The sequence below is a fragment of the Taeniopygia guttata genome, chromosome 3 (genome assembly GCF_048771995.1).
Source record: "Taeniopygia guttata chromosome 3, bTaeGut7.mat, whole genome shotgun sequence".
Lineage (NCBI taxonomy): Eukaryota > Metazoa > Chordata > Aves > Passeriformes > Estrildidae > Taeniopygia > Taeniopygia guttata.
The window spans coordinates 96,905,344-96,931,428 of NC_133027.1; the positions used below are offsets into that span (position 1 = coordinate 96,905,344).

Sequence of the window (26,085 nt, forward strand, 5' to 3'; positions counted from 1 at the left end):
TTCTCATCTCAATCCAAAAACGTTCGTCTTTAGCACTGATGAATTGCAATTAACCTGTCAGGCCAGGTTCTGATTCCCTTTTTAACAATTTCACCCAGCAACTGAAGAAAACATGAAATCAACCCTGGGGCAGGAGAACATCTAGGAGAAGAAACAGAGGAGCCCTATCTCAAGCTGAATTTATCTTATGTTATGGTCTAAGAGAACCTACTCATGCTGTAGCTCATGACACATTTAAACTGGGTACAGCAGCAGAATTAATGATTGAATTTCAGTTGTTAAATGTGAAGGAAGCTGTAAGATGTGTCATGTGCTGGATTAGATTCCTGGCAAGGACACATTGCTTAGGGAGGAGGATGAAACATGGAGAGAAACTAATCTCACCTAACTTTTAATGTCATTATGAGCCAACCAGCTTTTAATCCTGCTACAGTGAGAAGATTTTTTTAAAAGGAAAACTCTGAGATACATATTCAGCTACACCCTGTAGTGGTTTTGGTTTGTTAATTTGAGATTTTATGGTTAATGTATTAAAGAGGTGGGTTTAGTGCTGGTTAATTATTAGTGTACTCATTTTTTATTGTGAGGTAGGATTAGGAGAAAGGCAAAGTAAGTCTAAAACATTAAAAAGGTATAAAGAAAAGCTGATTAATAGTAACTAAGTAATAAGAATTAGAATAAAACCTTTAAGGCATTTCTCTCCCCCCACAATCTTTTCTTTCCCAATGACAATGTAAAGAAACAAAACCTAAAATTGAAGTCAGTTTACTACTTCTAAAATAGTCTTTCTTTGGTTTACTTAGGGACAGAAGTCTTTTTTGTTAATGTTATGGAGACTTCTATACAAGAAAACAGTTCTCTCATGGTTCTCTCTACAAATAGCAGCTGCCTGGAGAAATCTGCAATCATTAAATTCCTCTCATTTTCTACAAGTTTTTCTCACAGTTGTGTTTATGGGCCATGTCAGTTTATGGGATTCTGTTTTAAAGATGAGTTGTTTAAAGGCAAAAGTTCCCATTATTTATTTCTAAAATTGTTTTCTTAAGGGCACAAGATCTTTATAACTTTTTTCTCTGTTTAAACTTTTCAAAAAATTACAATTACTTCAACATTTACTTACTTTAGTATGAAGGCCTTTGCTCAATATCTACAATTTGAATACTTTCATCTCTCTATACCTTTATGTGCTATAAGGAAAAAGAGTATTTTCTCATATCTTTACAGGAGAATTTCAGCCTAAAACCAAAATTATCTCTTCATTTCTCCTGTCTGGGATTGCTTCTTCATTGACTTTGGTGTCTTCATGTTGTTGGTTGGACTCAATGATCCTTAAGGTCTCTTCCAACCTGGTCATTCTGTGAATTCCTTTACCTTGTCTGCATTTTAGTTCCTTCTCTTCCTTGAGGGAGGATTGAAGCATTGAAGAAGTTAATGTTTTGTTCAGGGCTTGTAGATGTTTACCTGACCCAGCTGGGGTTGGTAGTTTGTGGTGGGAACTGTGGCCAGGGGGACCTGATGGCCTCTCCTCTGCCCTGCCCAGTTGTTGTGGGTGAATTTTAATGGTGGTGGAACCTTGGCCAAGCCAGCCCGGCCTGAGGCTGCTCTTAGGGGCCAGGGGGTCCAGCTCAGCAGTGTCAAGGTATCAGAAATGGCAGCCACAGCCTAACATCAGCTCTCCCAACATCAGTGGCTTCCCTTCCCTTACCCAAAAACCAAACAGGGGCAGAAACCCCAGAAAAAGGGTCTGGACCTGCACCAACCATGGTCTAAGCCCTTGTTACCTCTTTACCAACCAGAAAAGAAAGAAAAAATTCCTGAGTTTCTTTCATCTTTGAGTTTTTCGCAAAAACATGTACAACTTTCCAGTAGCTGAAAACTTTACATCACTTCTGTGAATGCCCATACAAAACCACCACAAGCTCCTACTTCTCGTCCTACACTATAAGGCGGACACAGGGAGACATGCTCAGCTATATCTGTATTCGATGCAGAAGTTCACATCTGACCTAGTAAATTGACATTTGGATTTTAGCTTCTGTTCCACCCCCAGACAGGCAGTGACTGGGAACAAAGGCAACCCAAGAGCAGAGAGACATATGGTGAGAGCCAGAAAGAAAGCCAGACAGCTGGAGCAGGCACCTGGCCTGCATATTTCTTTTCAACCACCCTGGCTCAAACACCTTCTGCTTTATAAAACAGGGAAGGATTCATGCCCATGCATTTTCATTCATTAGCAGCCATTTTTTCCCTGCCATTTCCTCAGGACAGAGTCGCTCAAACCTTGTGCAGAACAACTAAACCAACATATCACTGCTACGTCTTTCTGAACAAACTTACCATTAATTCTGGTGGGAAGATTGGCTCCTGTGTGGGATCCAATGGCTGGAACTCAGAAGAATTGAACAGGTTGGAGGATGTCATTGTCTGTGACAGAGAAAATGCAAATGGCTAATAACCGAGGAGAAAGCTCTCCACATATAACCATAACTCATTCCTCTTTCAACTCAAATCCCTGTTACTACTTCATAGAGCCAAATATGGCAAACACAACAAAATGACACCACCTGATTCAGCATTTAAGGTTCTCCAGTTATATTTTTCTGATTCCCCTGCATGTTTTGTCAGAAACCTCAACCCTGAACACACTAATATGTTTTAGTCCATCAAAAGTGACATCCCTTTCACATTGGCATGTTAAATCATGTCAAATATACCTTTTCTGAGGTATGACCATAAAATATAAATTAGTCTAAATTGCTCTGCATAAATATTGCTAAAGTAAAAGCATTGGGCTTGAGCATACAACAAGCCAGATCAAAGACATTAAAGCATCAGAAATATAGGAAAAAGTTCTAGTTGAGAGGCACCTTACCACACTGTCTTCTTTTCCATTCATGCAGCAGCCTGGACCATTGGCTTTTCCTCCACAGCAGCCCCCATTCTGAAGAAAAAAGCATACTTCAGCTATTCTAAACATAGTCAGAACATTGCAACTTTTACAGAATATAGTCCTCTTTTATCAATCCCTAGCTTTCAGAATTTTGCAGTAACATTCTTCATCAATAAACTGCTTGAAAGAAAGGACTCCAGGTAGTCTCAATTGTTGGAGTATTCCATGCAACACTGCCCTAAAAAACAATCCACAGAAATTCGCTGGAAATTTCTGGTAATGAATTTAATTATATTGTCTGTTTCCTATATTTATTTTCTACTCACACTACCTTAAGCACCAATTTCTTCTTTCCATTCCTTCATTTGTTTTGCACCTAGACTGATACATACAATGTGATTAACTTTTTTGCCCCTCCAGATATTCCCGAAGATCCCAATTTTACAGTTTTGGAACAGAGAGGAAATTACTTCATTCATCACTGGACAGCAAAGTTTGGGAAATATCACAGTGGGGAATTTAGACCTGTTTTCACAGAAAGATGTATAACTTCAACGCACCAGAAGCTGGTAACACATTCATACAGTTGTCACCATGCTATTTGACAGAAGGGTTGCTCCTTGCAGACTCAGAAGGAACATCAATGTTTTAAAACCCACATCACAATGGCCATTCATGCTCATCAGGACATGCACAGTCCCGGCATTTTCCAAGAGACAGGCAACAAAAACAGCTCAGAGAGCTCCGGGTATCTGCACCACAGCAGAGCCAGAGAGGTGACTAACACACTCCAATGTGTTAATACACTAAAGCCCCAATGCTATATTGAAAATTATGGTTATGGGTTTTAACATTCAGCTTACCATGGTAATTTCCTTCCCACTACGACAGCATCCAGTGCCATTGGCAGCTCTGCCACAGCAATTCATGTCCTGTGGGAACAAAAAGTTCTGAGAAAAAATGTGCAGACTCCAAGGAAATGAAGTAGGTTTGATCCCTTTTTGAGAGAAATATCCAAAGCAGAAGGAAGGTGCCAATCACATAGGTGTTTCTCTTGCCAATGGAAGGCAATATCCTGCAGTGTCATGCCCACTGTACTGAAAAACCTCTTGTTCTGGTTTGAAACTATTCTGACCATTCAACAATTAGCTTTGGAGCTGTGAGGAGACACCCAGAGAAGGCTGAAAGCACATACAATACAGTACCAATGCTCTACCATAGAGACCATCTGCCTTTGTTTTTGATCTGACTCCTGTTAGTTTCATTTCTTGAAATGATACTTTACTGGGTGAGGCAGGAAATAGCAGATGCCTGATCACATTCCACCTCTAATCACAATTTTGTTGCTCCCTATTAGAGGTCAACAGAAACCACTGTTTGTGCTATGTAGAGTCCCTTCCTCTCCCTGGCATCTCCTTTTTACACTGAAGTGCATTCAGTGCTTCCCAGTCAGATGGAAGTCAGATTGCCCCAGGTGTGATCCTTGTTCCAGTTCTCTGAATCCTCTTCTGCTCTGCAATACCCTGTTAGAGATGAGAGGAGCAGAACTGCACAGAGTACTCAAGTGTAGGAAGAATCCTGGCAGTGTTTTCTGTTTTGTATCCCACTCTATTCTCCTGTCTCTGAAGTTCATAAAATCCTTCAGAAATTCCTCAAACCCAGTTCCTGCCTTCACTACCCAAACTTTATACCTCTTAGCTTATTTTCTCATATTCTTACTCACACTCTTTTAAACCATATTTAGGGTAGGTGCAACAGCCTTACTTCCCACCACAGTCCCAACACAACTCCACAACAGTGACCTCCCCCTCCACTGCAATAATATGCCATTTTTCCCCTACTCCAAATTTAACCACTCTTTCATATATACAGAGATCTTGCCTCTTAACCCCTATTGTCTTCAAAAGCCTTTGGTGAGACACTGTGGAAAGCCTGTTGGAAATCCAAGTAGGCTTTTATCAGCTGGGTTTACCAACCATTTGTAATGGATCTCACTCCTGCTTGTATTCTCTTTTGTTGATTGCAATTCTGGATAATAAAATTAAATTAATGGGCATCACTGTAAATTCTTTCCTTTTGATATTTAATGCCAGTGTAGACCCATGAATGACTGGTAATCAGTGTAGTACATAATGATCTACTCCTCTTCACAGCCTGCAGCATTCTTTCAGGTACAAAGGAACTAGAAAGAATTTATGGCAAAGTTTATACTTGCACCCAAGCCAGCAGAAGAATTCTGGGCAAGACCTATAAAATAGTGACTTCAACTTCTTTCCAGAGCTATTCCTGCTCTGCAGCTGACCTTTCAAAATCAAATTCCTCACCAGATTCCTCCACAGTGTGTCCCTACCAGTGCACCATACCTTCACACTTTGTCCACACCAGGATCAGCTGCAAACTGCACTATGCAGTGAGGGTAAGTTTTTCTGAGACTTACAGAAAAGAGTTACAGAGTCTGATTATCTGTAATCCAAAAAGGGACCATCAGATGGATCTTATTTACATGTCCTCAGCAAGTGGAGAGAGTAAAGGGTTTACTCTATCTGAATTATTAACATATGAATCACATACACAGAGGCCAGGAGCTGAGGGTTGTTGAAGCAAGTTTATTTCCTTCCTCCCCATTTGCATTCATGACATGTTTCAGTAACAGAGAGAAAACAGCCATCTTTCCAGGTTTTTTTGAAATATAATCTGAAGCCACTTACTTTAGCAAACGTCCTGTATCCTTCCAGAATGGGTCTGTAGCCTGTACACCGACACAAGTTCCCTGCATTGTCAGAGCAAAAGGATAAGGATTTTGTGTCATTTGGCTAAAAACTTCTCTTGTATTAAAACACTCTATTGTTTCTCACAAAAGCATATCAAATCTTGATATAGCTAATGAAAAAAATGGGAGGAACAAAATTTCATTAGGAACCTTGCAACAACCCTACCATTCCTTTGTGTTGAAATTTAAACTGAAATTCATTTAGAACAAATTCAGTCTGTGTTATTCAGTATTCATTTATCTCAATTGTGTGAGTCTTATCAGTATACCAACTAGTCTGTCTCCTGAATTACACAGAGATTGCTCTCTCCTGCATCATCATTCCTCTCAGATCACTGCTGGAAGCACAGTAATGACTCTAACCTCAGAAGCAACAGCAGCCTCTCACAAGATTTGGGTTCTGCCCTGCTCCATCATTGCATGTTGCTGTCTTGGTCCTTGACTCGAGGACATGTTCTCTGTCACCTCTGCAGGCTCTTGTGACAGCAATGAATAAACAAAAACACTTTCATGCCCCTCAATGACAGGCCACCTTTTGGTCTGTTGTTAACATTAGTGGGTTCCTAATCCCAGACTTGGGCCACTTGCCCCTGCTTATGAACTATGATGTTCATTTCTTAGCACCTGGCCAGCCCCTGAGTGAAAAAGGTACTTCTTAACCTCACCACCATCACCTATTTTTAACAAAATACATTAAATAATGGTGCACCTCCACCCCACTGGGTGAAGAATATGCAATAAAAGCAGAACAGGTTGCACCCCTGCAGGGCTATGAATATTACCTTGGAAAGCATCTTCGATATCCTCCATGCGGGGCTCGGGGTTGTTCCGAAGCAATGTGTACATGGACATGACAATGCCTGGAGTGCAAAAGCCACATTGGGACCCATGACTTTTTGCTATTCTTTCCTGAGAGAAAGTAAAACCCACAATTAGCCCGTAATATCAAGGTGAGTTTGTTGTTGTGCTTGTTTCTATTACACTTCTGTCAAAAGCAAAACCCAGTATCACAGAGGAGCTAATATTATCATCAGATTTCTCTGGTCATTTAATCTGTGAGACAGTCTTCAAAGAGGAGAGCAGTTTGAAAAGTTTGCACCTATGAGAACAGTCAAAATATGAATGAGGACCACTAGAAGATTCCAAGGAGATCAGGAATTTTTCAGATTTACCATGCTAGGAAGGTTTGGGCTACCTGGTGAGACCACAGTTTGAATTTCAAAACTTAGCTGTCAGAATCTTCAGGTGGGGGGAGAGAAAAGAAGATGAACAAGGGCTAGATTGGCTGTCATCCAATCATGCACATCAAACTTATTTTTCACTTTGTTGTTTACTCCCTCAGATACTGGCACAAGTCCTACCCACTGTGCAAACTGAGATGAATCACAGTTTACTGTAAGGGAGCAGGTGTCTGACAAAGAGAGGCAAGGCTGCATTACAACACCTTGCTAGAAGAGCAAGGATGCACATTCCTGTCGCTCCTTCTCACCAAGAATATTCTGAGACTCAAGAAAAATCACTGAACCAAAACTTACTTCACTACTGCAGGGAAGGTTCCTAACTATGCAAGATCAGAAACCAAAGTCATTCATGGAAGGCCATAGGAGAGCCCAAACCTGTCCCAGATTTCCTAGCTCCAGGTCATAAGATTGGCTTTCCTCACAACATCAGCCCCCCCCCAGACCAGGATGTGAACCAAATACAGCCATGCAGCCCAAGGACAAAAGCATTGGCAATTCAGCCAGGATAGTATGAGTTAACCTGTTAGGGACAGAACAGAGCTGTAGCATTGTCTCAGGAGTTTGATTCTGCCACTTAGCCATTTCTGCAAGTATGGATTGCTCATGGCTTTAGCATTATGGTGGAGGTCCCAGTGTCCTGGAACAGGTTTAATTAGCATAAGAAAACATGCATAGAGGGTTTTAAAGTTACCAATATTAACATCTTACCTGGGCTGGGTGCAGCCTGGATTTTGTGTTTCCTATGCCTTCAACAGTAGTTACAGCCACATGATGCAGGGCACAGACAGGGAAGAGACAAGCATTGGCAGTATGGTGGCTAAAACAGTACATTAAGGTCATTTCATTTGACTGTGCTGCTCAGCAAAGGAAAAAGGGAACAGGAGCAGTGAAGAGTACTAGGAAGCTATAGCAGTGGACACAACAGGAGCACTTAAGTAGATGTGATACAAGAATTAAATTCAAGCCAAATCTTACCGTACCCAGCCATCCAAAGCTCTAATCCATTTTCCTTGCAGTTTGATCTGGGCATAGGATTTCACCTAGATATAGCAACTTTAAACATTCCTGTTGCATGTTAAGATACAGGACCCGTACAAGTAATTTGTAGGGGCAGACTACAAATACCAAAATGTTGTGCAGCTGGACACTTGCAAAGTTACATAAAAGCCTGGAGTTCTCGATCTTTTAGCTAGAAAGCTGTTTCTAGATGGTAAACATCAGCAAAAAATCTAGACTGAAGGTAAAAGAGAATAATGTTGCCAAAACTCATATAAGAACTAGCTATTTTATCTCATTTCTATCAAGACAGAATAATGACCCTACAGATATCTTGTTCATGGCCATGCTATTAAGCAGAACCACGAGGATCCAAGTTATAGTATAACCAAGCGTTATTCCAAATATATTAAAGATTTCAGTGCTTACTGTTCCCCACAGTAAAACTAAACTAAGGCCTGTCCCTCTCTGTGTTCCCCTTTGTTTTGACTCCATTGTTTCCCCTTTTCAAATAATTAAAGTGATAACAGGAGGAAATTTTGTCTCACAAAATAATTTTGAAGATTACAATACAAGTAGAAAAAAAAGCTAGTATCTGCTGGCCTACAGAAATGAGATTATTGTCATAATACAATAAGGATTTTATCAAAATAACCTTAGAATCTGTGCAGATATTGCAGGGCACAAAGAAATAGTTCCTTATAAACATTGTGAAATGCTTCAAGAAAGATGCTTTCTTATCTTAGCCTTCTGAGTTTATGTTCTGAAAGTGAAAAATTATGTTTTGGCAGAAACATTCATTATATAATTTTTTTAAAAAAATTAGTACCGCATCTGGTATGTCAGCAACCTGGATCTGTCCCTATTTTATTTCTCTGTTGCAGACTTCAGATCGCAAAGGATACAGGATTTTCTTCCGAAAGGGATCATATTTGGATATCATAACAGTACAAGCACCACATCCACCTTCTCCACAGCCTAGTTTGGTTCCACACAGGCCCACTGAGAGAACAGGAATTAAGGAAAACACAAAAAGTGTTGGCAGAAACTTGCTCAAGTTATCAATCAAGGCTGAGCAACGAGTTCCTGCTGGAAGCAAATCACACATTTATTCTGCTTAATAATTTAATATAAGCAAAGTTTCAAAACCTTGCATGTAACTATTGAGATCAACACCCAAACCCTTCTTAAGGACTCAGCCCACACTCCAACACACTCTCAGAAACAAAAAAAAATATCCTCGACTGCAACAGTTCCCATGGACTTTCCATGACTCAGAAGAGGAAATGACATAAGGGAGATCGAGCACTGGCAATGGCTGAGCAGGAGCTGTTCAGGCATGCAGCCACAGCCTTGAGCCACATAGTGACAGCCTCCTTCAGCACCTCTCAGTGATGGGGCTTGACTTCTTCCTACACCTGGTGACTCCTACAACCCAGAAGGCTCCCAGGCAGGTCAGTCATGTCAGGGCTACAAGTTACACAGTTTTGCACTGGCTGGGAGCTACATTTGATCTGCTCACAAACTACCTGCATCTCAAAAGTCATGGTCTGGCCACCCCATTTCTGATGGCTTGCCAATTGAGAGGGACAAAACCAGCCAAGCACACTCCCCAGGAGCCTGGGTCCCATAAAACCATAGGAGGGACACACTGAGAGCCAGAAGTCATTGAGTAGCACAGAATCCCTGCACAGACACCTGGGAGCTCACAGAGTATATGGCCTGGCCTAAGCAGATTATCCCAGACTGCTGAGTTCATGACCATGCTTTAAAATCAGGAATTACATCACATGTTCTGCAAAGGGAGTTCAGCAGAGAATTCCTTGAGTCACTTCTGCTTAGGTTCCTTCACTCATTAGAAGCTAATTAGGCACTATTATTTATTGCAATGAGGATTGGCCAATATTGAGAGACTTTTGATGGGGTAAAATTAAGCTGATTTCATTGGCAATGGACACACACTGAGTTGAGATAATCAGTGCCTTTCCCTATATCACACAGCCTTTGGAAAAGCAACAGATATTGTGATAGAGGGAACTCAATTCATCTTGACTGCATTATGAACAGTGGGGTACTGACTGTTTCTAGAAGATCATAGAATCATTTAAGTTGGAAAGGATCACTAAGATCACCAAGTCCAACCATAAACATAATGCTGCCAAGTCCACCACTAAACCATGTCTTTGATACAAACCTAACACTGCCAAGTCCACAATTAAACCATGTCCTTAAAGCCACCACTGCTTTTCATACAATCATTGAGCAGAAATACAGCTTTCCCACGCCATCCAATGTTTCTCTTAACAGTGCTAACCTGCCTCAATAAAACCTGTTTCTCAAAGTATTTGTCTGACCCTAAACAGAAAGCTCATGTGGAAGATCAGCATGTTTTGAAGAGCTCAGATTCTCTCTTTACAAAGCTATTGCATTATTTATCTACAAGCTTACACATAAAAGTTCTAGCAGTAAGACAGGCACACCTAGGCACAAGAATCATGCCACTTACATTTCCTCTTGACCTTTATCCATCTATGGTATACTGAGATAAATAAAGCTGCTGATAACTCTGCTGGAAACCTCCAAGAGGAGTGTGATTCATGTCCCTGTACTTCCTTCAGCTCCCAGACAAATGGAACACAGCAGCATGGTACAGGTACAGCAACACAGCTGTGAACAGTTTGGCAGATGTACACACCCAGCTGGCCAGACAAAAACTCAAGAAAACATGGAATGACTCTACCTATGGAACCAGACCTGGTACAGCCAGCCTGGTCATCACAGTGATAGCCACTCAGCTCTTGCAGCTGTTCTGACTCATGTGTTGACCAGTTTCAAACAGGGGTGAAACGTGATCGCTTGCATCTCCTCGTGTAAACATGCCCACCATACGTGGGGGGAGCCCCTGCCTTTGAGCCATCTGATAAACAGCACAGAATTATCAAGTTGTGGGACATTAGCTAGCCAATATGGTGTTTTGGCCAGAAAAGTCTTTGTCATTTGTGTGGAACAAACTTAAATTTCCTTCAATTTTATTTCCATCTTATTATTGCTTCCTTTCCATCATATTATAATTCTGTGAAATTACCAGTATTTCCTTAAAGTATTAATAAATTATCTAGAGTATATAATCTAAGATTTGTTTAAGCCTGGAATAGCAGCTGTAATCTTTGCTAGCAAGAAAAACCAGACAATGCAAAGTACTCCCTCTTAACACTTTGTGCAAAAGCTCTGCCCAGTACTGAAATGACAGAACAGTAAACAATTATGAAATGCTGTAAGCATTTAAAGCCTTCTGCAGTTTTTTCTGGCACTGGATACATTTTCTTCGTAGATAAGTTAGCAGGGTTGTTTCTGGGTCCACATCTTTTTCCACCACCTGCAAGAAGGGAAAGATATTCATAAACACAAAATGTTTTACAACACAGATAAGTAAGTTTCAAGAAGAAAGCTGGTCTTTCTGCAACTTCTTTTCCAAAGCAGGGAGCAAAAAATCACTGATTATTTCAGCAACGTTGGTCATGTATCCAGACACAATGTTTCCTTGAATTTATTGTGTCAGAGGGAAGTATATGCATTACACACATCAGAGTTTTTCAGTCATGGCACACTGAGGCAAATCTAAAGAAAACCTTCATCAAAAATAGCAATGAGACTCAGTAGTGAGAAGAAAAAGAACTGTGTTTTGTACTCAAATCTTGGGTTCCTGACACATCCCAAATGGTGTCTCCTCTTTACTGACCTTGAATAACTGAACTCTGTCCTCTCTTTTATTGGAAGAGACAAAAAAACTGAGCACATAAATAGAATGACAGAAAGAGCATCTGTAATAGGTTTTGCAGAGAAAAAAACCCAACAGTGGAAACTGTAATGAGACAACACAGGTGAAGCAGCATGGACAGCAAGTACCAATCCTCTGAAGTTAATCCTTCCCTTGTAGCATTAAAATCATTCAGTATTACAATAGTAGCTAGCCCAAATGTGGGAATACAAAATTCCAAGAAAGGAGAAATTTTTGCTGCATATTTTGAGCCACCTCCATCCTATTAATAAACCATATTATTAGAAGCTATCCATTAGACATAAAATGTTTAACTTCTGCCCAGTGGTCAGAAACCAAAGTTCTGCCCTTGCCACAGGGCTTGTCTTCTCCTTTTTCTGTTAATAATGAAATGTCAAGAAACTCTTCCAAATTGACTGTGTGCCAAAATATAATCACGTTCTTGACTCTTATTTTATGCAAGTCCTAAGTACAATAGTTACAGTTTATTTGAATTAATCACTCCCAGTTTGAAGGGCAAATTGAAGCAGGGGTCATTTGTTCAAGTAATTTTTTAAATTTCTTTTTTCACTGATAAGAAACCTTCACAACCTCTGTCCTGTTTCAGTTTTATGCCTTTGACACGTGACAGGGTTATCCTAAAGAGACATGGTTCATACTTCCTGTTTGAGTTCACTGTTTTAGAATTAACTGGTAAAATTGCTGCTACAACACACAACTGGTCACTTTTTGCACATCTCATTCCTTCACTGGGGATGATCAGATGATCCACAGGAAAAAGAGTTCATTCTAGTTTGGGACTGTTGTATTGTAGATCATGCAGCACTCATTGCTGCTATTCAGAGCAGTGTGCCCCTGTTCCCTCACCTCCTGGACACATAGAAAAGCACACAGTGGCTCTTCCATTACTCTGGTTCAGAGTAAGCCCATATATCCCTCTGCAGCACCCTGGCAAACAGACAGATATGAGAAGGAAATTCCAAACATCCCTGTGACTGTGAGTGGACAAATGGCCTTTCAGAGCCATTCCACAGGCAAAGAGCCAGCCCCAGCAGCTCCCACTGTCACGCTGAGTTTCTTCCTCATGTCTGTGCCAATGGCCATTGCAAACCCTTCCAAAGCAGCTTCCAAGATAGCCAGACACAGAGAAGACATTTCAGAATGGTTAAAGATATTTTCTTGAAAGAGTCCAAGAAGTGCTCAGTTATGTACTCAAACCAAGCAATTAGAAGTTTGGCCCACTGGCTTCTCTTCAGGAAGCAGGAAATAAAAGACAGGCCTAGTCCTTCATTTTTCACTGAACCACTCATCTCCATGTACTTTTAGTGACGTAAGAATGTGAAGTCCCAAAGCCAAAGCTTTGCTCAACTTTATCAGAAAGTATCTCCCACCACATCCCAGACAATCCACATCCTTACTCTGTTGCAGCCAACAGCCCTGGATTGCTACTTCAGTCACTTCAAACTACTCCAGTGGAGCTGTATATCTGCAATCCTGGCAGAGACTAGGCATCTGAGGGAGATATGGGTAAGAGTTTGGAGAACATTCTGGATTGACACAAATCACACACAGAGATCAAGGAGTCCTTTCTCTTCACTTCACATTCCTCCTGGGAGGATGCCTGCTGATGAGTCTCTCTTGCTGGGCACAGGGTAATATTTTTTGCTGTTCTTCCCTTTTGCTCATTGTTGTTGATGCTGGTTTGTCCTCTAACATATCATTCCTCCAGCGGTTTGTTGCAATCTCCTGCTGTGATTTGTTCTTAAAGTGTTTTACAACACTGTGGGTGGGGATAACATGTCTTGTCTGATGCCCAGTACAATATAATTCACAGCTCAATACCACAGTTCCTGCTCACCTCCTCCAGTGTCCTTGTACAGAAAGAAACTGAATTCAATCCATTTCCTTCAGTGGTTGTAGGATAGACAACTTAGATACCATAGTTAAAGAAATAGTTCCTTTTTGGTAAGTTTGTTTGGTAATTTGTTTTGGTTTTTTTTTAATCAAATGTCATATTGCAGGTGTATCAGATTGACAGCCATATTTTGACAATTTAAAACTGGATTTTACTGCATTTGGCAGCTTAATTATTAATCAAATGCAGAAAGAAACATTGTTGAAAATGTTGGGATGGCACAGTCAAATGACTCTCAACAAATTTACTCTGTACTGCTGTGTTTGTACTAAATGTCTGTTTGCCTATGATTCAAGGAATTTTAAATACTCAGATTCACCTCAGCAGGGAGCCTAGACTGGCCCTGAAGTTCTTTGTGGTTTGAGAACCACACAGAGCAGGTTCTGAAGCAGTTCTTTACACCTTTAGAATGCATGGACTAGTCCAGAAAAACGCTGAGCTCACATCCCCATAATTTTATGTACAAAACTTCAATCTCAATAAATATTTTGTTTTCCAGCTTCTCTACTTGCCTCTCACTAATTCAGATAACTTTGTCTTTACAACACAAAGTATGTTTAAATTATTAGTCCCAGAAAGTTAGAGATTTTTCAGATTAAGGGAACAGTAATTGAACAAGTTAAATAGAAGAACAGAAAGAAAGTGGAAACAAACTTTCCCAGTTTACCAAACAACTTGCTTTCCATCAGTTGTGGTCTATAAATGAGAAGCAGGTGCTTTCCCGAAGGACAAGCTCCCATACAATCACTAATCCCTGACCACTCATTAAGTTGCAAGAAGATAAAGTTAAAAGGTTTTAACCAGACTGCCACAGAGCAAGTCAGATGTAAAGGTCCCCATGGACCTTAAAATCTGTCAGTGTGTTATTCCTGAAGTCAATGAGAGATTTCAAATTCATTTATTAGGAAAAAGGATTAGAACACAGACTAACAAACTGAATATTACCACACAATGTAAATTTGCTACTACTCATGAGAACATTTTGTTCTGCTTTAAACCAGCACACTGAAAGCTTGTAAGTCACTGTTTATGTAGAACCCAGAGGTTCACAAAGCTCAGAAAAAAATCCAGTATTTTAGCTGGTCCCATCAGCAATCAAATACCCAGAGACTTGGGAAGTGGTAAGAGCTCTAATATGGCTTCCAGCATAGATCCTCCTTTAGCATTCAGAATAGAAATAGAAATATTGACTCCATTTATTTAAACTAAAATTACATGCTACATATGCATGAGACAGACTTGTCAGCCAGGGAAAAAACATTGCCACTATTAGCTTTAAATAGAGCATGCTGATTTACAGTCTAGTCTAGCCAGACTATTAAGATAACTTTAAGTTAGTAGTGTGCCAAGCTATATGCCCAGTGAAGTAGACAGGTGCTGAAAAGAAACAGTCCTGAATGTAAAGTATGCTCAGCTGCTCCAAGGAGACTTTTCCTTGACAACAGTACAGACTGGGCTAATGTGAGGGAGAAGAATTTGCTGCAATCCATGTCCCTGTCTTACAAACCACCTCTAATCACATGGTTTTGTACAGTGACAATGTCAGCAGCCCATTTGCAATGTCAAGCTGTCATGAATTCACAAACCAGTAACCTTTCCCACTGGCCATTGTCATTACCACAGTCTTCGCAGTGAATAAATTAGGATACTTAGTCAGGATCCCAGATGGATAGTGATATATCCTACCTCAGAATCATAAAATATACTGACTTGGAAGGGACCCACTAAAACCAAAGCTCAACTACTGCGGCTGCACAGGACACCCCAAGAATCACACCAGGTTTGTGAGCATTGTCCAAATACTTCCCGAAATCTGTCAGACTTGGTGCTGTGACCACTGCCTTGGGTAGCCTGTTCCCGTGCCCAAACACTCTCTGAGTGAAAAACCTTTTCATAACCTCCCCTGATGGATGCTGTTTCCTCAGGTTCTGCCACTGGTCACCAGAGAGAAGATATTAATGCCTGCCCCTCCCCTTGGCCTCTTGCTACCTGCTGTTTCAGCAGAATTGCACTTCCAGGCACTTCGGGCCACTCCTTCCATCCCATCACCTTTCATGTGAAGCAATATCACAATAAACTCCACATACACTGCCAAAGATCAGGGTGCCCCATGAGTCCAGTTCTCTCTCTTAAACCTGCATTTGGTCGGGTTGTAACTTGAAAAACTTCAGCAACACACAGAAAGGAATAGGGGGAAAAAAAAAGCCACTGGAGGCTCTGGGTAGACCAAGTGAGACCTGCTCCTTTACTAGAACTGCCTGCTCCATGAGGCAGTGGGAAAGGATGCTGACAAAGATTTGACACTCAAATGAGTTGGTAACATTGGGAATATTAATCATCCCTTCGTGGTTTTTGCTTAGCCAAGCCAAAGATCACACTGTGAGAAACCCCTTTACACATGCCCACAGTCAGGCTTTCGTAAACAAGAACAGCAGTTCCATAAAAATTGCTGAAATGCAACAAGGTCAGTGTCACTCACAGCAGGTTTATTACCTTCAGGACATAGCAAGGACAGGCAGAAGATCCAAAATGAAAAGGTTGTTTTCTGCTAATGGCTTTCAGGGCCTAGGCTGCCATTTCTCCCCCTCCCCACCTCACCCCATGTGTATAAAAGAAAGACCCACAAGGCCAGCTCTGGGCTTTGACTAAGAGACATTTTAATGTGTTAGCAAAAGGTCTTCTCCAGGAAGAAGGACTTTTCTAGCAGTTTACACAGTGCAGTGCTCTTGTAATAACTGAGCACCAGCCAGTGCTGAAGCACCACTTGTGACTGCATGTAGGAATTTGTTTATAAACACTTCATACCTACCATGAGAGGCCTATTGATTCTGAACCTCAGCTGATCTGGCACTAGAACTACAATTCTCTCTCATTAGGGCATACCAGGAAAAAAAAAAAAAAAAATCAAACAAGACAGGACACTTAGCTTGTATCAGGATCTGGATTGCCTAACACATTTGTGGCAACCTCCTAATGCAAGATCTAAAGAGCTCCAAGCTCATCCTCTACAAACCGAGGTTCACAAAGGAGGCATCTCATAAAAACTTCAAAGAGCAACAAGATAACAAGTTAATGGTGTGACACCTGCACCCACCGTAGCAGAAAATTCACAGACCATCCTGTGTCACAATTTCACTCACCAGACTCAATTACCTAGCTACAATTAACTTGGAGCTTCAAGTTTTCAACTCTTTGTAAAAACAATGAACAGCTGATATGTCAATTAACATATAAACCACAACTAATCTGTGTAAGCAAAGCTTTAGTTGTCATCCTTCTCTATAAAACCTCAGAACCAAGCCTGGGCTCTACATCAGATTACCTTTAACAACTCTATGACTAACTTTTACTGGACACTTGATAAACTTAGTTCTTCAGTAAACTGTTCATGTATCAATAAAACAAAACATTAATATCAAATCCACTAGTTAAGTTCTTGTTAAGTTCTAATTCAAATCCAGTTTGGGATAAAAATTCATAATTAAAACCCCTAATGGTAGCTACACTCTCATCCACATTAAACCACCATGAAAAACCAAAAGAAAGCAAAATGGATAGTAACCCTGTGTCAGTCTGTAAGGCAGGGCACAGCTTTTTAACCAGTTGAGAGTATTGTGTGCTCCCTCAAGGGACTAAAAAATTGTCTAGCCCAAACTTAGTACACTACCCGATTTACCCCTAAGCAGTGATGCGGGAAGGTTTGCAAACTCTTGGCTCCACATCAATGGATACACAAACCTGTCCCCTCCCCTTCCCAGCAGGAAGGGGCTTTGGCACAAGTCCCCCTGCCCAAGTGTCTAGGCAAGGGGAAGGTGGGAAGGCAGCACTGAGCTGAGCTCAGAATTAACTTAGTAGTTGGTCAAAGTCAGCTTCAACTTTTGTAACAAGCCTTTGAAGAGGCAAGGCTGCCTTGCTAGCCAGGCAGGGTCCAAACTGAGGAAAGGGGGCTCTGGGACAAGCTGTTCAAATGTGTCCATCATGTGCAATGAGCACCCCAGCCTCCTGTGAGACACAGTCACTTCTCAGGTTATTGTCAGGAATCCGTATCAGCTAATGGGCTTTCATTCTGAAAAGTTTTCTAGCTTCTTAAATGGGAATGGAATAAACATTTTTCTAAATCGCTTTCAAAAACTAGATGTTAGAATTATTTATTGAGCATATGAATTATATACGGATGCTTCCATTTGAGTTAAATTTTCAAAATCTGTTGTAAATACTGAAATTATTTTTAGTAGAAATGTCTGTATTAAGAAGTGCATACTTATTTAAAAGTAGTTACATCAGAATTGTAGTAAATTATTGCCCATAAATCCAAAATGTAAAAGGAATATTACATAATTGTGCTATTCTTTGAATAATTCACAAGGTAAAGTCAAAGAAGAGAAAAAGCCATTTAGCAAAGCAATATGTAGTCTTCACAATTTAATATTTAAAAGCCATGGAACACATATTCTTATCAGAAAACTTAGAAGGAGGAAAAAGATGACCAGAAAAGTAAGTAATCAATCCAGGAGCAAGGTGGAATCTTCCTTACCTTTTTACCATTCACAAAGAAAACAAGTTCATCCCCTGCCTCATTGGGAGCCATTCTGCACACCTTTCCAAACTTCACTCAAACAGGGCCACAGATCAGCCTTGTGAGAGCAGCCCAAAGTGAGCACCAACCCAGCACAAGTAACACAAAGAGTCTGCCTCAACAATGTTTGACTTTATTTGTACATCAGTGCCCTGTGAAACCCCATATTATATAAGAGGCAATGAAGAGGCGTGCCAGCTGCGTGTGGTTGGTGCTCCTGCAGCACTAATGACAGAAAAGGAGCTGGAGCAAGCAGAGTGACCCGCCCCCTTTTATATAGCAGAGGATCACAATTCAGCTGCATTCCCTTTAGATTATCCTGCCAGGCTTGGGGCACTGCCACTGCTGCTAGCAAGGAATTCACAGGGTTTTGCAATGCAATGCAAACTTCAGGGGAGGGAGGGGGCATTCTCCCAGCTGTCCTTCACCAAATATTGACAAGAAAAAGCTGTTTCCCTTGTTCTGCGCACAGCCATCCACCTGGCATTCACCACACAGAGGTCTTTAATGACAGCACCTGCTTATTTTAAAAACTCCTTGATACGTGCACATCTACTGCTAGACCGACTGCAAGACTATTTCACTATTTTTCCTTGCAGTTCTAAAGCTGCAGTATCCTCTGCCTCGGAGAACATATAAACAGGTATGTGTTTGTCCACATAAAAACAATTCTAGTAAAATGGCACACTAATCCAGCACCTCTTTTGAGGTGCTGGGCTAAGACCATGTCATACTTTAAGAGCACTGGACTCTTGAAGTATTTAGTCTTACCTGTTTTGGCTTAATCCTCACATCCTGGTTCCGAGGTGCATGTTACCAGTGAAACACGGAGGAAAACCAAGGATTTTTTTGTCTTCCATTTCCCTGGTGGTGGTTTCTTCTGGCTTCTTTGTTACACAACCACACATTTTGTGTGAAGCTTTCCTGTTTATTTCTTCCAAAGCTGTTGGCAGAATCATCCACGTGAAGGCAGAATTCATAGGACTTGCATTGGTTTAATGAACAAGATATCTAAACAGCAGCTTCCAGTTTAAAATTCCACCACAAAACAGCACAGTTCCAAAGTCTCATTGAAGTTTCCTAGCATTGTACCTTATCCTGTCTGCTCCATTCTGATTCTTGTGATTTTGCTTTCCTTCTTCAGTTTCAATTAGTTTTGATTAAGTTTTTTAATTATTTCTTTTAAATCCCTTGGAAAGCACTATATCAAAGTCTTCTTCTCAGGAACCTCTCTGAATAATTCCTGAGATAAAGCCTAATTAAATTACAATTTTCAGAAACAGTCTTTCCTTCAGTATTACAGAAACATTTCACAGTGAATACAATACATACATTATTTTTACCAGCTTTTATCTTCTGTCTCATGTATTCTGTTTCCAGTCTGTACCCTAGAAAACCTATTTTATAACAAATGTTAAACATGGTTCCAGCCTTCTTTACAAGCATTTCAGTTTGCTGAAAGTAGAGGTCACAGCAACTTTATTCTTAAAACCAGCTGCCTTAATCTATGTTTTCAGTGAAGTTGTGCATAGCTGAACCAGTGCTGACACCTATTGTCTGGCACCTCCAGCTTTGCCATATCAGACTACTAGAAAAAACACTTTTCTCCAAGTAATCTTAAACTCTGTTGTTTGACATTTCTGTGCAAAATTTACACAAGTACTACCCTCACGTAGCAAGTTCCAATTTCAAAATTAGTGTACACAAGGTTACTACTCATTAATAGTTTTGTAATATTTCAAATAACAATTGTTACTCATAACCACAAGTAACATGCTATTACAGCAATCTCAAAGCAACTAGCCATTACAGCATTAACACCAAAATCAAACTTGTTTAGTTTCCTAATCTGTGTTTTCCATAATGCATGATGCAGTTCTTAGGTTTAAAGAACACTTCCAATCATATAATCACCTTTTTGAAGAAGCCCATACTCAAATTTCTGCCTAGCCTTGGTGACATTATAGGTAAACTTTCTGCTAAATCAGTAAGCAGCGCCTTATGATAGACCATCACAGGAATTTGATCCATCAACCTACTATATACCTAAGACAAAATTAAAGATAAATACAATCATGATAATGATCTCTATATGTAGACTACATAGTAATTTAAAGCTTCAGACCTCATCTCAGTGACTGATCACAGAGCACCAAATTCACTCATTCTCTCACCACCCCGATGGGATAGTCTATTATTATACCCATTGCAAAGGCAGAGAACCAAGACATACAGAACAGAATTTTTCCCAGTGCCTTAGTAACTCTGGAGCATGAGAGCACGTGCTATTGCAATCTCCTGTCCATTTTTTGAAATCCCATCTGCTTGGAAACAGAACAGAGGATTACAAGAAATCAGAGAAAAGAAAGTGAAAGTAAAAGAAAGCAAACTCACAAAATCCTCAACCCAGAACTCCCTTAAGTGAGCTAAAATATTAAACTTTCCTCAAACAAAAATTAGTTATGAGACAAAGTATTTTGACTTGCCAGTCAGATAAAGTCTAGCAGGCTTCCCATTTTAGAAATCATCCCTTTGCTCATTCATAAATCTGAGATGGGAATGTTTAAGAAGTCTAAAATTCCCTGCAGTTTCATTCACTCACTAAAGCAGTTGATATTAGTCAAGAATATATATTTTCTTAAAAAGCAGCTGACTTTCCTCATTCTGACTGGTTAATCCTACAGACCTGGCTGTTGCAATCATAATAATATTAATCATCTGTTCTGCAGATGATCACATGTGTCACTCTGTAAATACAGTGAAATTTATGGAAACACCATTCCTGCCAGGAGCTTACTGCCAGAATTAGGTAAATGGATGAAAGTACAACAAGGACACAATGCCAGGGGTAATAAAGGAGGAGATTTAAAACAAACAGAAGTGAGATTTGTTGCTCTGTTCTCACGTTCCTCTTCCAGGAAACAGGAAAGAAGAAAGCACAAGTGACTCTGAAGAGAATTCTATGAAGGGATTTAGGAGGAGCAATTTTTCAAGCAAATACAAAAGAGAACAGAGTCCCAAGTCAGTGCTTTAATGCAGTAAGCCTTGTATCAAGCTTCCAGTGTCTGCACAATCACTCTGTGTGCCCACTGCCCCTCTGGAGCCACTGCTGCTATACCACTGTGACAGCACCTTTCCCTGAGTGGAAACAACCTGTTTGCTTTAGTTCTGGTGATCCCTCCTCTGTTGGCTTGTGTATCCTGGGTGGGAACACACACTGGACTCTCTTCAGGGATTTCAAGAGATCTCCACCTGCTGTTATCAGGGTCAGCCGTGAGGGCATAAAAGGTTAATTAGAGCTGTGCACACCATCTCTAACTTCTTAAAAATCCCTTTTTAGAGCTTCAGCTATTGGTTGTTGTGGCTTTTGTTCTGAGCGTTCTCTGTACAAGTTCTAAAAAACCCCAAAATATCATAGAGTAATGATTAAAAATTGAGTGTAAAGACAGAGTGTGGTACCTGAGGATGTTTGTTCTTCTCTTTGGCATCACCTATCAGCCACTGGTGAAGAGAGGTTCCTGAAAGAAGTTGGTCTTTTATCTTACTGGATAGGGACATTCATTCTTTATTGCCAAAGTCTCCAAAGAGTTTAAAGAAACAAAACCATTGAGGATCCTAATACAGAAAGTAAACTTAATACTCTACAATAACAAAACATTCAAAAAAACCCCAACCAAACACAAAACCCCCCCAAAAAATCTCCACATAAAATTGACATATGATTATGAAAGTAAAGTACTGCACATTTATTCAAAGGCATTTCTCAGAAATTAAAAAAAGAAATTATGTTCATGCATTTTCCTATGAGAGGTCTAAATTCCTTTCTGGTTACAGACAGATATTTTAGAAAGATCATCATCACAAAGCAAATATAAATTTAATTTCCCCATTGAGGTTTGTGAGTGGATACTAGCTCATTATTAATGAATCACTAATCATTCAGTGTTCAGCTTCTAATTATACAAATATTGTCTAATTATCCAGATTTATTGCATAAATTCTGATCTCTTCACCTGCTTTTGAAGATGGGTGGAGTTTAATTATACCTCTTTTCTTTGTCCTACCACCTGTCTTCCTATGAGAGCAAGAAACTAGCAAGGTTAGCCAATGCAGCCTTCTGTTGAGGTGTCCTGCTTGTCAATATTCATCACAACAACTAGCAGAGCATGACTTATTTCAATGCATTCAGTGTTTCTTCCAGTGCCTACTTCCAGTGGGCCAAACAAAGGATGTTTCAGATATCTGACCTGAAAAGCATCTTCTTTTCAAGCAGGCTTGTTAATGTGTGTTCCTTGTCTTCAGCAGCACCAAACTTGACACCTATCAGTTGTCTTTTACCTGCTTCCAGGTACCATGTGAGAAACACTTCCTATATCTGTCCTGATAATCTAACTCAATAAAAATCATACCTCCTTCTTATCTTTCTTTCTCTTCATCTGTTGACATTTAAGGAGCATCTTTTGTATTTAAACATTATATCTCTGTCCCAGAAGGGGGCAGAGATCACTTGCAGACAGTGCCGTGCTGTTGCTCCTGCTATAGGAGGAAGCATTGTCTCCAAAGAGTCTTCCAGGGAAGAAAGGGCAGGGAAGCAGCAGCAAGAACCACACAAGGTTCTCCATTCTTCTGAACAGCTGCTAAAGCACTGCCTCTCTGGCTTCTAATAATCCCATGATATTCCAAGATCCCTGCACAGGTAAGTAGGAGCTTCTGGGCCAGATGAATTAAGTGAAATGTAGTTCCCATACCATACCCATGCATGGCTAACTTTATACTGCTCCTCTTCACAGGAGGGAGTCTCTACACAGAAGTCTGCCTTGCTTGTTTTGTTCTGCCCTGTGAAGGTATGAATTAATTTTGTTTGGCAGATGGTAATACCTAGTTTTCTCTTGCCTATACACTGGATTCAGTCTAGCATGTGGCTCCTTGTCAAAACTCTGATACTAGCTATTTGAAGTAAATTTCTATTTCATATACTGTCCTGATCCTGCCTGGGCACCTGCACAAATCCTCTGACTTGCTCTGTGTCTCACTGGTAATTTTCTTCTCATTTCAGAATGCAGTATTTTGATGGACAGTTCATTTGAAAAACCAAGAAATCCTCCACAGCTGCTTCTGCTAACAAAGAACCAAAAAGGTTTTCCTGAATCAACCAAATGTTTGACTGATCTAGGAGGGATTTGTATGCCAAAAGCTTGTGAGCGTCCCCCAACTATGTAAGCCTAAGAAAAGGCTGCCTCTCTCCACAGACCCTGCCTAAACAGAGACCTGCACTTCTGAGTACCTTGAACTGAGATTTCCTTCTAATTCCCACCATTAAGATGGCTTGCCTAGGCTGGACAAGTGTGGCAAGGCAATCCCACAGAGACTTGCAGAAGAGTTTTGTTATTACCATAGTGCAGGAGAGCAGATGCCATCATCATCCCTGAAACAGGCCAGTTGTCTCAAGCTGCAGCCACCATGGTCAGCTCATATCCCCCTGACTCTCTGGATTTCTCTTCAAAACAAATTAATTCTAAATAATTTTCCACTAAGCAATAGTAACAGACCATAAACATCAGACAGGAAATAAAAAGTCTGGGCTCGGGAGCAGTTGTTATAAACCCAGCATGCATCATTTAAGGTGAAAATTAGAAAAGCCATACACATTATAGGAGTAACATTGAGGAATGCCCTTCCAAGAGAAGCAGTGTATGAAAAAGAACTGCTTAAAAACTGAAAATTGAAGAGCCTACAAAATGGATAATATCTTAAGCACATATTGCTGAAGTTGAAACGTACATTACTTTAAGTCCTGTGTTTCCCCTCCAGTCCTGCCTAGTATCCACAAGACAGATTTTCCGCATGTTCCTGGTATTCTACAGTCTCAGCTTGAAGTAGAAGAGCCTTCATAGTGTCAAATTTAGTTTATTAAGAGCAGACAGGGAAACAAGCTGACTGTATGTAGAAAGCCTGTAATAATGTACATCTAAAATGTGTGTTTGAATCCCTGACTGCTCAGAAGATATATTTTTAATTGCCCAGATTATTTTCAAAGAGAAGTACCTTTAAGTATGAATATTTAAGGGCACTGAACAGAAATACCATACCAGCATTCCTGAAGCTTTCTAATTCATGAAGAACAAGTTACTTCCACTTTTCAAGAATTCCATTGGAAAATGGTTAAAAGAGACACTACTATATCACCTCCATTGTGCTTCTTCAAATACTTGCATTATGAACTTGCAGATCTCAAATATTTCTGATCCTTTACCACGATTGCCCTTTATACCACCTGATGGCAGATACCACAAAGTTTTAATCTACCTTCTGAATTGGAGTGATTTCCTTTTCTAATATAAAAAGGCTTCCCCCACTGTCATTTTATATCCAGTACTATTATATATGAGAACAAAAGGTAGAGCTGATAATTTCCATCGGTTGGAAGGAGGTTACTTTCCATCACTCAAGTAGGCACTGTGAGGTTTTGATATTTACTGACAAAATAATTACAGGCTGTTCAATAAAATACCTAGCATGACTAATGAAGACACCTCACTAGAGTACAGATATGCCTGTACTTTCAGAAGAATGCTGATGATGTATCTTGATGTAAACATGATTAATAACCTTTTTAAATTAAGATGACAAGATGGGCTTTAACCAAACAGCTTCGAAAAATACTTGAGAAAAATGGTGAAAGAGCAAGATAAAGATGTGTTAATGCAGAAATTCTCGAATTTTCTTTTCCCAGGACAAAGGAAGTTGTGTCCCAAGGGTTAACAAGGTTGAGACAGCAGAAGTTAATAATGGGCTGCTTGTTGTTTCCTGCTCTGTTATCTCTATTGATAGCAATACAGGAATGTCCAATCCCACCAGTCCGGTTTCTGCTGAATAAACCTGTGATTTCTTTGCAATGGTTTCTCAGTGATCCTTCCAGGAGATAAATCAGCTCTAGAAGAACAACTCAAGTTAAGCGGTTAAAGGAGCACACTATTCACTTTGCTAAAGAAAACACAACAACAACAGTTTTATTCCCTTGAACAAAGTATAAGCTATTCCATATAAACAAAAACACAGTGGAGTGGACTTCAGAACTTCAAATCCATCTCCCCTTGAAGGCCATAATGGTTCCAATCCTAATTGGATTACATACATAAAAGCATTTCTGTCCCAGAGAAGCTGCACAGTGGTCCTAAAATATCATTTTGTTTATCACCATAGAATACTTGAGATACAAGAAGATAATTTAATTTCTGTGTCATAAAGCTTGTGATCTACAATAGCTTCAGAAAAAAGAAAAAAAAAAACTAAGAAAAAAGGGTTAAGATAGCCCAGAGGAAAGACCTAGTTATTTTCTCAACTATTTTTATGGTGGTAATTACTGCAGCAGATAATAGTTTTTAGAAGGGACTAGTGTAGAGCCTGTAACATTCAACCTCCTGCATATTCTATGTCTTACAGAATGCTATGTCTTACAGAATGTTAAGCACAAAGATGCAAACAGCAACCAGCACTAAGAGCTGAAATACCACAAGTAAAACTGACAGGATTCCAGCATCACTGACACCTAATACCCACATCCTAAGGACCTTCAATGGTACCCTCTTTTTTTTCCATCATCACATCATCCCATATCACAGCAGTGCACAGCAGAAAAGTCAGATTCTTATTTTAGTGAATTGATCTGTTGCACTGGTCAGCAAATATTTGTTCCTAGTATTTACTTGTTCTGATTTAATCGCCTTAATTCAGAAGGTTATTGCTGTCAGCCACATTTACAGTGATGGTGAACAAAGAGGAGGAGCAAGGCCCCAGTCTGTTATTCCCTGCTCTGCCACTTCCCCTTTAGACAGAGGAGCTGCAGAATAGGGGAACAGCCACAAACTAGCAGAAGACCCAGGACTGGCAGCCAGTGAGAGATGTGATGATTAACAGCT

At 40.1% G+C, this 26,085-nt stretch overlaps 1 protein-coding gene and 1 long non-coding RNA gene across 2 annotated transcripts in view; one reads left to right on the forward strand and one right to left on the reverse strand.

Moving 5' to 3' along the window:
- The window catches only part of XDH (xanthine dehydrogenase), a 51,136-nt gene extending 32,777 nt beyond the window's left edge, over positions 1 to 18,359 (reverse strand). The window contains exons 1-9 of the mRNA XM_002194944.7: positions 18,125 to 18,359; positions 11,216 to 11,273; positions 8,803 to 8,899; positions 7,610 to 7,718; positions 6,443 to 6,569; positions 5,599 to 5,660; positions 3,754 to 3,822; positions 2,873 to 2,941; positions 2,338 to 2,424 (exon numbers count right to left, since the gene is read on the reverse strand). Of these exons, the coding sequence (XP_002194980.5) occupies positions 2,338 to 2,424; positions 2,873 to 2,941; positions 3,754 to 3,822; positions 5,599 to 5,660; positions 6,443 to 6,569; positions 7,610 to 7,718; positions 8,803 to 8,899; positions 11,216 to 11,273; positions 18,125 to 18,178 (732 nt within the window). The 5' untranslated portion in view covers positions 18,179 to 18,359. The remainder of the gene's footprint in view (positions 1 to 2,337; positions 2,425 to 2,872; positions 2,942 to 3,753; positions 3,823 to 5,598; positions 5,661 to 6,442; positions 6,570 to 7,609; positions 7,719 to 8,802; positions 8,900 to 11,215; positions 11,274 to 18,124) is intronic.
- A 4,593-nt stretch (positions 18,360 to 22,952) lies between these two features.
- On the forward strand, positions 22,953 to 25,062 carry LOC140683791 (uncharacterized). The gene is made up of 2 exons (XR_012055272.1): positions 22,953 to 23,010; positions 23,223 to 25,062. It is a non-coding gene; the product is annotated as an uncharacterized lncRNA (long non-coding RNA).
- The last annotated feature ends 1,023 nt before the right edge of the window (positions 25,063 to 26,085 follow it).